Source organism: Rutidosis leptorrhynchoides, chromosome 11 (genome assembly GCF_046630445.1).
Source record: "Rutidosis leptorrhynchoides isolate AG116_Rl617_1_P2 chromosome 11, CSIRO_AGI_Rlap_v1, whole genome shotgun sequence".
Taxonomy (NCBI): Eukaryota; Viridiplantae; Streptophyta; class Magnoliopsida; order Asterales; family Asteraceae; genus Rutidosis; species Rutidosis leptorrhynchoides.
The window spans coordinates 118198487-118212895 of NC_092343.1; the positions used below are offsets into that span (position 1 = coordinate 118198487).

General features: G+C 33.0%; 2 protein-coding genes across 2 annotated transcripts; one reads left to right on the top strand and one right to left on the bottom strand.

Annotated features, from left to right (window-relative positions):
* The first annotated feature begins 7079 nt into the window (after positions 1–7079).
* Positions 7080–8953, top strand: LOC139876643 (putative vesicle-associated membrane protein 726). The gene is made up of 5 exons (XM_071863997.1): positions 7080–7385; positions 7865–8006; positions 8092–8212; positions 8376–8438; positions 8807–8953. The coding sequence occupies exons 1-5, from the start codon at positions 7196–7198 to the stop codon at positions 8951–8953; spliced, it is 663 nt and encodes a 220-aa protein (XP_071720098.1). The 5' UTR covers positions 7080–7195.
* Positions 8954–9178: 225 nt separating this feature from the next.
* On the bottom strand, positions 9179–12986 carry LOC139877311 (protein SULFUR DEFICIENCY-INDUCED 2). Its single transcript, XM_071864720.1, has 4 exons — positions 12742–12986; positions 10423–10635; positions 10021–10176; positions 9179–9770 (listed from the first exon to the last, which is right to left on the bottom strand). Exons 1-4 carry the CDS (start codon positions 12847–12849, stop codon positions 9351–9353), a joined length of 897 nt encoding a protein of 298 aa, XP_071720821.1. The 5' UTR covers positions 12850–12986; the 3' UTR covers positions 9179–9350.
* Between the last annotated feature and the right edge of the window lie 1423 nt (positions 12987–14409).

A 14409-nucleotide genomic window follows, 5' to 3' on the forward strand; every position in this document is an offset into this window, starting at 1 on the left:
GTTATAGTGAAATATCCGACAAAGCAATCGAAACAGATTACCGCATTAAATCAAAGGAGATCATGTTTCCTAAATCGTCTAAGAACCAAATCTTATTACATAAGATTTTCTTTAAATCCCTTAAATTCTGGAAATCAATCCTAATCACGTCATCGGTTAAAACAAATCCATATTCCCTCATTTCATTCTTTTGTGATAGCTTCACTCGTGCGCTTCACATGATCGAATCGTTTTATCCATATCTTCCAATAATGATAAAACTCTATTATTACCTCATATTCGTCATGAAAACATTCCTATTGTTATTTATGACAATCTCTATCAAATTTCGGGGACGAAATTTCTTTAACGGGTGGGTACTGTAACGAACCGGAAATTTCCGACCAAATTTAAACCTTAAACTCTATAGGATTCCGACACGATAAGCAAAAACCCTTATGTTGAGTCTAGAAAGTCTGAAATCTATATCTGGATAATTAATTATCATTTTTGCCATTCTCGACGATTCACGAACCATTATTTGGAAATGTGTGTATATATAAATTTATGTGTATGTATATATATAACTTATAAATCGTGTGATTATTATTAATAATATTTTATATTATAAATATTATTATATTATAATTATTAATTAATATTTAACTTATATGATCATATATTACAAAATTTGGTATCCGTCTAAATCACCATCAAATTATTTAGCCGTGATTTAAGGGTTATTGTGTTATCTCTCTTTTTCTTCTATCCACCATATAGGTTATATGTAATATATATACATCTACTTGATACTTAATATTAGAACATAACCATTTGCATTCTTTCATTCACCGGCAACCATCTTCCATGACCACCATGATCTGCCACTACCTATCCCCATCACCTCAACTATCCTCTTTAATCAAACTATCATCATATCCATGGAAACCCACTACCCTTACATAAGTTTGAGGATCTCTGTGTAGTATTATTTTGTAGTTATGATAATCAAAACCATTACACACCACACTCGCCACCTTCCATCCACCTGCGGTCACCATGAACAACGAACCACCTCGTCTCTCTCCCTTCTCTTCCTCTCCTATCTTTTAGTTCATGAAACCCACGACACCTCACCCACGATCACTACCTCTCTTCACTTTATAATTTTCGTGAATCATAACAAATAACCATCACCTACGTTATCCTCCTCCTGCATTTCCTTTATTGATGTAACTTACTGCTACTGTATTAGTTCAACAAACCCACCACACCTTCGACCTCCACTATAACCAACATAATCACCATCGTTCACTTCGGTTAGGATCTTGCAACTGCAGCTAATATTTCTATTATCCTTCGATCATCCACCACCTTGATTAACCACTTCTTGTTCATCTCTCTCAACCATGATCGAAGACCACTCTCGCCATCCCACTGTCACCATATGTTTTCTGTTTTCGCAAACCATCTCAAACCCCAACACCGCCATCCTCACTTCCACAACCATCACGACAACCCATCTCGAGACCCACACCATCTCCATATTTTGATCCCCATTAAAAACACACAAACCCACTTGTGTTTTGCTGCAACTCTATAAACCGTCAACCATCATATCCATCATCTCTTTCTATATATATATGTGTGTGTTTATGACTTCAATCAACCACAACCCGACACCACCTAAACCCGTCTATTATGTCTCTGTCTTTTTGATTAAAACACACTTGAAAACGATGACGGTTACTGCACATAAATTGCTGTTCCTGTACCGTGAGCAATCACCAACGAAAGCCACTCAAACCCACGTTAAACACTTGCATAATACGCTACTGTTGCTGCTAGGTGATTCTATTATTTTTCCTTCTCTCGTTGACATATGTTCCAACTTCTAGTGAAAAGAATTTGTGGGACATGTTAGAAACATTCTGGCCAACAAATACCACTATCCCCACTTGATTAATAAAATATAACGATGGGTGGATGATGACGTGTTAATGACTTCATATTCAATAATTCTGTTACATTATCTCAATATAAATCGAACCGTGAATTGTTGATGTACGTGGAGTGTTGTAGGGAATTACAATAGGGTGAGAGTTTCCTTGTAGTTGGGCTATCGGTATTGAATTGAGTAATATAACAATCATCGGGCCAAATATTTTTGGATATATATCTTAGGCTGCCGCTTAATTATAACAACTGAAACCCAATATTTCAATTGATTATATGATGATATACATGGTGAAATAAAGATACGATGTATTTAGGATGGCGATAAACGAAAATAAAATGGTGATGAGTCACGATTTTGATGATAGTGATTCGAAAATGATAATGATAGATGCTTATAGGTAATGATGTGATAAATGATTTGATGATATTAGATTAAGATTAGGATTCATAAAGGATGATGTAGGATGATGAAGATCGTGATGAAGATGAAAAGATTACCTATGATCGAACGGCTACAATGAGTTTTTCTGTTTTCTTAATCGATTAAAAACATAAACCAAGAATTCACCCAGATGCATTCTAAAATCACGAACTGTATTACAAACAGGAAATTGGGCTAGGTTAAATAATCTATTGGACTTCTGATGGTTGGGCCAAGATCTAATTTTTCTGTTATTGGGCCGTAATTGTTCCTAGGCCAAGATATGACATGATTTAGTTGGGCCGTGTAGGATTCAAGTTGTTGGGCCGAAATAGAAATAAGCGGGTTAAATAAATGAAAGTCTGGTTATTAATCAGGAAAATAGATTGGAGGAATGGTTTGGTGTTGGTACGGGTGAGTCAGAGGTCGCGGGTTCGAGTTCTGTTTGGGGCATTTTGTTTTTGGAAAAAGCTTATGAGATTCGTGAATCTGAGGCCAACCCTACATTTGTTCAATGATGTTATATGTATTTTTACTACAAAATACATTAGGTGAGTATATAGTCCCACTTTTAAACTCTAAATATTTCGGGATGAGAATACATGTATTTTATGTTTTACGTTATGGACACAAGTAACTGAAAATTATATATTCTACGTTGAGTTGTACCACTGGCATACTTCCCTGTAGCTTGGTAACTAATATTTACAGCGGTATTGTAAACGCGAATCCTGTTGATAGATCTATCGGGCCTGACAACCCCAACCGGACTGGACGACCAGTATTCAACGGTTGCACAGTACTTCATTTCGTGACTATACTTGGTACAGTGTAGTAAGATTTCATAATAAAGGGAATATGCGACGTGATTAAATGTTAAGTATGGTTACCAAGTGCTCAACCACTTAGAATATTTTTATTAAAATGTTTACATATGAAATCTTGTGGTCCATTGTTATAACGCTGCTAGCATTAAACCTATATATCTCACCAACTTTATGTTGACATTTTAAAGCATGTTATTCTCAGGTACGAATTAAGTCTTCCGCTGTGCATAAGCTCATGTTAAGAACATTACTTGGAATCGATCATCGCGATGGGACCAACTGTTGAAGATTCCGTCCGGGAGGATTAGTCGCGGACCTCTACAAAGCTCTTGTCTACTTTTATTGTTTTTCTCGTGAAATGCTCATTGAATGTCTTTGTAGATGGTAAAAACCTATGAAATATAAATGATATTGCGTCGAATAATATGTATGTTTAAAGCAATATCATAAACCATGAAATTTTTATGTGTTAACATATTCATAAGAAATATCATTTTTCCAGAATATGAACTTCCAATTCAAAGCTTAAGATGGTTTTTAATTATCCAACCCAAAACAGCCCCCGGTTGCACTCCGACGACGTAGATTCAGTTTTTAAGGTGTTCTTTGTAAAACCAAGTTATATCTTGTTAAGTTAGCATATCATTATGATATATTACAGGTCTTGAAGTGTTTTAAAAGTCAAGTTAGAAGGATCTATTTAGTTTGCGAACAAGTTTGAAATCATTCAAACTATGTTCTTGTTGTTAAAATTTTATACCACAAAATAAGATAGCTATATGAATATGAATTGAATAAGATTATGAATAGGGTTACTACCTCAAGTTACTTGGACAAAGTTACTGTAAGAGATGAGAAAAATCTTAGAATCAAAAGAGTGGTGGAGTTGGATTGAAAGGTTGGAAGTAAACTTGTATTTTTGGAAGGATTATTGAAGTGTTCTTGTATGGTTTTTCTTATGATGATTAAGGGTTGTTTTTGAAGCTAAATGATGGGGAAAATGCTTGGAGATGATCAAGTATGAAGTTAAGAGTATTTTGAGAGAGAAATGGGAGTGTAAGTATGAGAAAATGGGGTGAAGAAATGGTGTTCATTCATAAAAACGTTTTTAGTTTATAAAGAAAGAAAAGATTCCTAATTTTGTTATTTTGTATAAAAATCTATGCTAGCTTCCAATTCTAATTACCTCTCCTTGAGGGCATGAACAAGGGCTGATTACGTGTTGATTAGAATGTTGATTTGATGTGTATAAACCAATAGTAAATACGTATAGAAGCTGGGTATGATACGGGTACATATACCCTAGATGTACGTATAGAAATCTTGAGAAAACGGAACGAGGATTCAAATATAGCTATCTTTTGTAAATATACTTATATTGTTTTATGTATATAAATCCTTTAAAAGTGATAAAATACATATCTATACGATACATGTATAAGCATTATAAGTTTTAAGTATTTAAGTCGAAGAACGTCACATATAGTTATCGTTTTGAAAACTTAAGTTAGTAGTCTCAAAATATACTTATAACTCATTGTTATTAGTACACAATGAGATGTTAAAACATTCTTAGATCATGTTAAATATATAAAAATACATATATATACATAAACGTATAATTATCGTATGTTATATAGTTCGTGATATCATCGGTCAAATTGGACGGTCAAACGTTGTGTAAAACTCTTTTCAAAAACATAAGTCTCAACAATTTAGATTGCTTATCATGTTGGTAAGGTTTAATTTATGTAAATATTAATCTTATAAGTGTAAAACGATCGGAAAAATCCGGGTCGTTACATCCGTCTAAAGAAAAGAAGAGTACTCAATTTGTTCCTTATGCTGGTGATTCTTCTATTCCTGCTAATGAAAAAATACTCCCTGAAGTAATTAAAAAACGCAAGGGTAACAGGAAGAAAGGTGGGTATGGTAAGAATTCTGTTGTAACTGATCATTCTATTAATGATATTGTAGCTAGTAACGACGATATTATTGCTAAATCTATTGGTGAAACAATTGCTGTTGCTAAACCGACTGTTTCTGCTAGTGCTGTTGTATTCTTTAAGAGTTCAAAAGATGGTAGTTATAATGAGGTTGATGTAAACCTAGTGGCTGCTGCTGAGAATGCTGTTAAGTTATTTAAGAATGATGGTATTAGAGAGTCAATTGTTGTTCCTGATGATTTCTCCCAATTTACATTGGGTGGAAATGTAACCTTAATGAATACGCAGGATAATAATAGTGGTGATAAAGATAATGTTGTTTCTGGGATTAAATCTACAACAATGGAAGGGGTTGAGACTAGTGATGGCCAAGGCAATACAAATACTAAATCCCCAAGAGCATGGGTGAATCCAAACATCACTTTTGCTGACTTCTTAAAACAAAACAAAGATGAAGAAGAATTAAAAATGGAGTTCATTCCTCCTGTTTTAATGTCTAATGGTCAAAAGAGAGTAGTTTTCTCCGCTGAAGAGGTTAAGAAGGGCGGTAGTGCATTTTCTCTTCAATTTTATGGGTATTTTATTGGAACTTCTATGGATTATAGGGTTGTTAATGCCCATCTAAGGAGAATGTGGCGGAGGTATGACCTTAAAGAAATCGTCAAAATAGCTGCAGGATTTTATTTATGCAAATTTAATAATGAAAAGGGTATGAAGGAGGTTCTTGAGAGTGGTCCATGGTTAGTTAATAATGTTCCTTTTTTCGTGAATCAGTGGGAACCTGGGGTTTGGCTTGAAAAAATTGAACCTGAAAAAGTTCCAATTTGGATTTGCATTCACAATATACCCATTGAACTATGGAGTGGCAGAAGTATAGGTAAACTTGTTAGTGGTATTGGTAGGCCTATGTTGATGGACAAAGTTACTTCAGAGAGATGTTTAAGTAAAAGTGGAAGACTAGGTTTTGCTAGAGTTTTGACTGAAGTCAATGCAGCTGATGACCTTCCTAGCTTTGTTGAATTTTCCTATCCTGTGATTGGTTCTTTTCCAGCCAAAGTGGGTAAACTTGAGGTGACTTATCAATGGAAACCGCCTTTATGCACTCATTGCAAAGTGTTTGGCCACTCTTTTAATACTTGCAAAATTAGGCCTAAAACAGAAGATGAAGTATCTGCACAAGTGTTAAAAGACGCTTTGAAAATCAACAATGATGGTGAAACAGTTGATTTAAATAACCAGTGTGTTGAGGACGCCTCTAAAGTTGTTGGTAAGAAAGGAAGGGTATTTCATAAGTTGAATTTTGATAATAATAAAAGTCAATGGCAGTCAACAGAAGCAAAAGGTATCAAGCAAAATGCAGTTAAGAATAATTATGGTATTAAAGACAATATTGCTGTGGAGGAAACAAATTGGAATGTGGAATCCCAGAAAAATCGAAATCATAATGTTTTAAGGAAAAGAGATAAAGGGAAGGGCATTGATGGTGAAAGTAATAATAAGACATATTCTAAAGATAGAATTGAAACAAACAATCCTTTTTATGTATTAGTAGATGATGAGGGAAATGGTGATTGATGTTAAGTTTGATAATACTGCTCCGAAATCAGAGTATTCTACATCTTGTTAGTCTCTTACTTTATATCTAGTATAAGTCCTCGAGTTTCGCTCAAATTAGTGTTACTCATGTTATAATCCTCGTTGTATCATTTCTTTATCAATAAAATTATCTTGCTTTTCAAAAAAAAAAAAAAAAAAAAAAATCATAAAATCAAAACATATTTATTTCTCTTGTACACATATTCACCATTGCACCATAACCATCAATACAAACACAAATTGGTTCACATAATTTATCCCTATGTTTTTTTTTTTCATTGCCAACAATTTTTCCATTCACAAATTAAGATGATCTTTCATCTAAAATTCCCATCTTTCATATCAACAGAAACTGCAAAAATTCGAATGATATGAATGCATGATCAACCATATTATATCATCAATTGCATGCTTTAACATTTTTGCTTTTGAAAATTTTGAAACTTTAGGGTTTTGGAGAACAAGAAATGGGACAAAAATCCTTGATATACAGCTTTGTGGCTCGAGGGACGGTAATCCTTGCTGAGTATACCGAATTCAAGGGAAATTTTACAACCGTTGCGAGCCAATGTCTTCAAAAACTTCCTGAAAATAGCAACCGTTTTACGTATAATTGTGATGGCTATACTTTCAATTACCTTATTGATAATGGATATGGTGAGTAATTATCCTTTCTATTTTGTTATATTTGTGTGTCAATCACAAAATACTACCTTACGTTTTGTATTACCATTTACCTACGTTCTTGATGCAATTATTGTAACATCATTATTACGTTAATTGCATCAGAATTACATACAATGGTAGGAAAAACTATGTTGTGAAAACGGCCGAGGTTTTCATTGTTCAGGTTACCCGGGCCAATCTTTTTTCCTCGGATTTTTTTATTTTTTATTTTTTTTATTTTTTTTACATTTTGGTTTGATTAAGCCAGTATTATCCTGAAACAAGTGAAGTCTACATGTCTTGCAAAGAATAAATTTGACCATCGTTAATGTTATTAGAAAAAATTCGGTACCAATTGGTTTGTTATAAATCAGATAATAGTAGGTATAAATGCATGCTTTTGGGAGAACCTAAATGCATAAGGTTAGAATTATGCATTTACTTAACCTTTATATGCTGGTTTGTTGCAGTATTTTGCATCGTTGCAGTCGAGTCTGCTGGCAGGAACCTTCCAATAGGGTTTTTAGAACGTATTAAGGACGACTTTAATAAGAAATATGCAGGCGGGAAAGCTTCAACTGCTGCTGCCAAGAGCTTAAGCAAATCATTTGGGTACTTAAATTTATATTTATACACGATTTAATTCAAGTGTTTAGTATTTTTGGTGATGTTTTTAGTGGAATTTGGTGTATTTTAGGCCAAAAATGAAGGAGCAGATGGTATACTGTGCTACTCATCCTGAAGAGATCGATAAGATTGCTAAGGTGAAAGCGCAGGTTTCTGAAGTTAAGGGTGTTATGATGGATAACATTGAGAAGGTAATCTTCACTAGTAGGGAATGTTTTTTATTTTTATTTTTTATTTTTATTTTTAAGAATAGTACTAGTAGGAATACATCCGGTTTAGGTAAATTTTGTTGATGGTATCGTACGTTGTGATTATGTACGGTGATCAAGATAGTAAAAAGTGAGGTGTGTGCAGGTACTTGATCGTGGAGAGAAGATTGAACTGTTGGTCGATAAAACTGACAACCTTCGCAATCAGGTTTGTGTAACATAACCAAATTGTTCTGTTAACAGCCATAAGTTCAAAAATAAAATTTCCCATAAAAAAATGTAACCGCTATGTACAATACTTTTTTGTATTTTAATGACAGCCCTAGGGGTTGTCGTTAATAATTGTTAAAAAAATCCTTGTTGATGAATGATGATATATAGTTTATACGTCCGCCAACTTATGTTTCTTGACCAGAAACCTATTTTGCCACCTCTAATAATTACCACTAGGGAATTTTCAACATGTATATACTTTCGACACATGCCAACAGTTAACTGACACTAAATTTGATCATTTGGATATGTTATACTAAAAGTTTCAATTTTTATTGGATTACTACTGTTTTCTTGTTTTAGGCAAATGATTTCAAGAAACAAGGAACCAAGATGAAAAGGAAGATGTGGATTCAAAATATGAAGATTAAACTCATAGTTTTCAGTATTATTATAGTTCTAATTCTGCTGATTATTCTCTCAATTTGCAACAACTTAAGGTGCTTTTGAAGATCAACATAACCTTTAATCATGTATATCTTCTATATCACACCTAATTATTCTCTGTTTTGTTTTTTCTTTCTTAATTTTACATTGTTTGTCCCTTAGGACCTAGGAGTTTTGTATATTTGGATCCTGTATGTTCATATTGTATCTTAATCAATGATGTTTTTAAAGTTAAGTACTTGATAATACACATTAGTGAAAGCACAACAACATTATACACTACCACAAAAAGGAATATTACATTCTTATTATTTATATGCCTACTTCCCTTGGCAGTTTACACTTGATATATATACACACAATCCATACATACAAAGATCGATTATTAGTAATTATACGCCCGTCAGTTTATCTCAACAAAAATTGAGTTATTGGCTAACAACCACACCATCAAAATCGATCAACAAGCTAGTTGATCTCTATGTGTTGATATCTCTATCTCTTCAAATACCGGAAGTCTTCTTGACCTCAACGGAGTCCATTGGTTTATTAACTGATCTAACCCTTCAATAAAAGCATCTTCAAAGGTTACTGACCCATGGCTAGGACCAGGGTGCACCTCAGCCAACTGCCATGGTTCTAGCTCCTGAATTAGCTCCTTTGTACGGCTCATTAACTTGGGGTCATTCGAACCTGAAAGTTTACCCTGCAATACGTCTCGAAGAACCATATTGGCCTCTACATATCGACCTTGTTTGATTAAGCAAAGGCATAAATTGCAGGCTTTGTTAGCGTCGGGGTCTATTTCTTGAGCTTTTCGATATACAGCTTCTGCTGCTGCAAAGTTCTTTAGCTGCAAATATGCCCACCCTAAATTACCCTGCATTACATCATTCCAAGGTTAAATTTAGAATTCAACCTTTCATTTTTTAACTATTAAAGATCGACTCATTCATATAAATTACGACATGTTAGCTGCAAATGGATTGCCTCAAACAGTTTCAAAAAAATTTCCGTAAACCAACCCAACATGTACGAAATACTACCATTGTTAACCCAGCCCATCTGACCCGCCCATTTTGGAACCTCTAGTACCAACGTTAAATTTTAATGTAGTAACTTGTTATTACCAGTATCCTTGATGTCTCTTGTTTGACTGTAACTTGGAATTTTCTTCCATGAGAACGAGCAGTTTTTGTTGGTTTTCCATTAAATGCTTCTCCTTGATATATCATCCGAAGCTTCTGCTTCAAAAGTTCAATTTGCTCATCTAATTTGCCACATTTCTACAAAACAGTGAAATTCATTCACTAAAAAACATAATGAACAACTTATACACATTCACAAGTAAGATTGAAGACAACTCAAATCGGCCATTCACGACTAAATGGGTCAAAATTGTCACCTTTAGTGAAATTATTCAAGTTTTAGAACAATAATGCAAACAGGAAAATATCAGCTCGGTTTTCTAGCAAAGTTAGTATCTTAATGCTAAACGAAATGTAAAGTACTTGTTTGTAATATTCACGTACCTTGTATAAGTCGATAAGGACATTGTCTAGTGAATCTTGAGCTTGTTTGGAGCAACGGTCCCTGAAAGATCTAATAAGTTGTATTGCTTCTTCGGCTCTATCTTGTTGTTTCATAACGACTGCCATGTCTTTTAAGGCACTATCAACTCTATCTCCAGCATTAATGGCCTCCCAAAACAGGAGTATTGCTCCATCAGGATCCTTTTCGACCAGCTGTTATTAATCAAAACAATTAAACTGTTAGCAAATGGGCGTCCTAAAGAATAATCGTTCTTAAATTCAATTCTGGACGTCACAACTAATCTTTTATTATAAATCATTAAAAATACTGGTACACACTATAATAATTTGTTACAAATATATAAAACAGTTTGACATAATAGATATAAGCAACTAATGGGTAACACTTTTCAAGGTAAACACAAGATTATGGGGAGTGATCTATACACCACAAAAATTTATCCATACACTACTAAACCTGTTTTTAGAGTGTGGTACAGACGTACAGTACAACGGTATAAAGCATGTTTAGTGGTGTTCGGATAATATTGGTGGTGTATGTATATTGTAAGCGGAATGTCGAACCGTTAGTCAAGCACGTCATGTCTTCCAATTTATAACAATACGTAGATTTAAACTTAACGTTGAATGTTATTATAAAACATGATAGAAGGATATATAAGACAAAGTAATAGTACAGAAGTAAACTTTAAGACAAAGTAGTTCTACATACGTAACGGCTAATGTATTTCTTGTTCAGCCTAACCGGACATGGCAGTTATTTTTTTTAGACACGGCCTAATCACATTACCCCGTGACTGTTTCTAACCCTTTTTCTAACCATCCAAAATACGCTGTCAAGACCCTAGCCAATATATCTTAACATAGTTACAAAGTAATACTTGGTACATTGAAACATACCAAACCATTTTTGTAAGATTCTACTAATTTTCTTCAATGATTCAATACTTAATTTATGGTTGGTGTGATATGTGATGGGAAAGTTTGATCCAACAGCCTTTCTAACTGATATTTACTTATTTAGCTTACAAACAAAGGAAGTTACTGGTGAAGTGGGTCATGTTACTCTCTCCTTTTTCCCCCATTGTTTGATCAGGTGTATGTGTCTATATGTGTAACAAAATTATTACACATAAAAAACTCTAAGCTAAAAATGAGGAACGGGAAATGTAAAAACATGCAGTGCCACCGAACACAGCCTACAAAATATATGTCCTCCAAATTTCAATCATTAATTATTGACGTATAAACATATACATGTGTATAAGGGTGTGCAGTTTAGGCAATCGAATATGCGTCTAGATTCAGAAACACCCTATAGTATTCTTTTCATGACCAGATAAAGATAGATATATCAATGCTAAGATACTTGATTATTTGATGTGTCACTCTGCTATTAAATAGAATGATTAATAGGTTGAAATGGTAAGCTGATAAATCATTACTTATTAATTCGACTTCCGTATATTCAAGGGCCTCTAAATAAACCTTTACCAAATTACTTTTGTTTAAAAATTGCTAGATGTTTTAGTCATAAGTTCAATTTTGAACAATAACCAACTCATGCTCACAGTATGTGATAGATTGTAAATAGAAAATATACGTGATATTATATATTAACGATATTGAGAGGGCGACTACTATTAATATTATTATTAAGATAACATAACTTAATCAGGTTATCAATGACCCTTTTTAAACACTTAATTAATAATTAATAATTATTAATATCCACTTTATTCCGTTAAAAAAATGGTATGTATAATGAGACCCGGAACCAACACACGCGTTAAGTATTACGATATTGCTTCTCCACAAAGCAATCATTTCCTCAAATTCTTAACTTATTTCTCCCGCATTTTAATTTTCCAAAATTAAAAATTAATAATGTACAGAATCAGTACTAATTACAAGCATAATCACTCAAAATTAACTATTACTCCGTAATATTTTATCTAATACTTCTATAATTAGCTATTAAAATAAATATTATCATCCTAATTAACGATATACGAGTAAAACTCAAACGAATTAATCAAATCTCCCGTATAAACATGATCAAACACATTCAGATTACATACATACATAAACGCAAATGAAACAGATATAAAATTCTATGATTCACAAAATTTCAAATTATCAGTTTTCACAATTAAATCACTTAACACGTACATTTTTTTTTTTTTTTTTTTTTTTTTTTTTTTGAACGGCAAGCACTTAACACGTACATACATAAACATAAACAATAAATAATAAAATAACAATAAAATAAATAGAAAAAATAAGTTGATGATTTACCTGAAGATGTTTGGCTCTGACATAAGGACTATCACCAGGAGGAAGTTTATGAATCACATGATATTCAACATTATTATTAACACTTTCTACTTTTTTTATACTTTTCATTTTCAATTTATCTTCAAGAAAAAAAGGTTTAAAAATAATCAGTACGGATAGAAGTTGAAGAATTGAAGAAATAAAACTGGAGAAATTTCTGTTGAATGTGAAATGTTGTGAGGGGAGAGAGATGATAAAAGTTGGAAGAATGAATGTGGTCGTAGAGGAGTCTAGATTCAGTATGAGTTTCAGTTGGTTGAATTGGTGTGAGGGAGCAGATTTGTTATTCGTCGTGTGTCGTTTTCTGTCACGTATACTTTAACCGCCTTTTTCTACAATTTTTTTTTTTTATTTTTGTAAAAAATGTTTACTCCGTTTTATTTTGTTTTTTTTTAACTACACGATAAATAAACATTTTTGATTAATTGTTTTTTTTTTTTTTTTTGTTATTAGCTATATTTGATTAAAGATTTTTATATATCGTAATTATTACGGAGTATTAGTGAGGAGAATTATGGACTAATCACTTGTATTGTATTTTACTCGGAGTATTAGTGAGGAGAATTATGGACTAATCACTTATTTTATTAGAAAGCAATGTCTGTGCGTTACACGACTTGTATAAATTTCACTATTTTAAAATTCGTATTTTGAATTACTAGAGCTATGGTGGAAGTTGGTTGAAAATATATTAATCGTGAAGGTCACTTGATGTTGGTCTTATTATGCAAATGTCCAAGTAGGATTTTATGCATATTTTTTGTTTGTCACTATGAAAATCTGCACATCTGAGTCATATGTACTAACGTATGATAAAACTATATATAAAAAATGGTTTACTAAGGGTAGTCAAATGAGTTAACAATTGATGCCAAAATACATTATGAAGGGACCCGTTCATATACGTTATAAACGATTCACAATAGTTGATTACATCGCGAGGTATTTGACTACTATATGATACATTTTACAAACATTGCATTCGTTTTTAAAAGACAAATTTTCTTTACATCGAAAATTTGACAGGCATGCATACCATTTCATAATATCCACTATCCAACTATAATTGACTTAATAATAATCTTGATGAACTCAATGACTCGAATGCAACGTCTTTCGAAATATGCCATGAATGACTCCAAGTAACATCTCTAAAATGAGCTAATGCACAGCGGTAGATTTCTTTAATACCTGAGAATAAACATGCTTTAAAGTGTCAACCAAAAGGTTAGTGAGTTCATTAGTTTATCATAATCGATCATTTTCATCACATTAATAGACCACAAGATTTCATATATTTAATTGTACACGTAACCCGAGTACAAAATAACACGCGTAACCCGCGAATTAAAAATCCATCTCATATCAGGCATTTCGCATAAACTGCATAGAGATAAAAATCATTCATATGGTGAACACCTGGTAACCGACATTAACAGAACGCGTCTAGAATATCCCCATCATTCCGGGACTTTCATCGGACATGATAAAATCGAAGTACTAAAGCATCCGTAATCCGGATGGGGTTTGTTAGGCCTAATAGATCTATCTTTAGGATTCGCGTCAATTAGGGTTTCTGTTCCCTAATTCTTAGATTACCAGACTAAAAAGGGTGATATTCGGTTTAAT

Excerpts from the sequence above, each read along its gene's own strand:
- LOC139876643 (XM_071863997.1), top strand. The coding sequence starts at position 7,196 with ATGGGACAAAAATCCTTGATATACAGCTTTGTGGCTCGAGGGACGGTA. Across the intron at positions 7,386-7,864 it reads CCTTATTGATAATGGATATG|TATTTTGCATCGTTGCAGTC; the intron begins GTGAGTAATTAT and ends GGTTTGTTGCAG. Across the intron at positions 8,213-8,375 it reads TGATGGATAACATTGAGAAG|GTACTTGATCGTGGAGAGAA; the intron begins GTAATCTTCACT and ends AGGTGTGTGCAG.
- LOC139877311 (XM_071864720.1), bottom strand. The coding sequence starts at position 12,849 with ATGAAAAGTATAAAAAAAGTAGAAAGTGTTAATAATAATGTTGAATAT. Across the intron at positions 10,636-12,741 it reads TCAGAGCCAAACATCTTCAG|CTGGTCGAAAAGGATCCTGA; the intron begins GTAAATCATCAA and ends GATTAATAACAG. Across the intron at positions 9,771-10,020 it reads AAGAGACATCAAGGATACTG|GGTAATTTAGGGTGGGCATA; the intron begins GTAATAACAAGT and ends GATGTAATGCAG.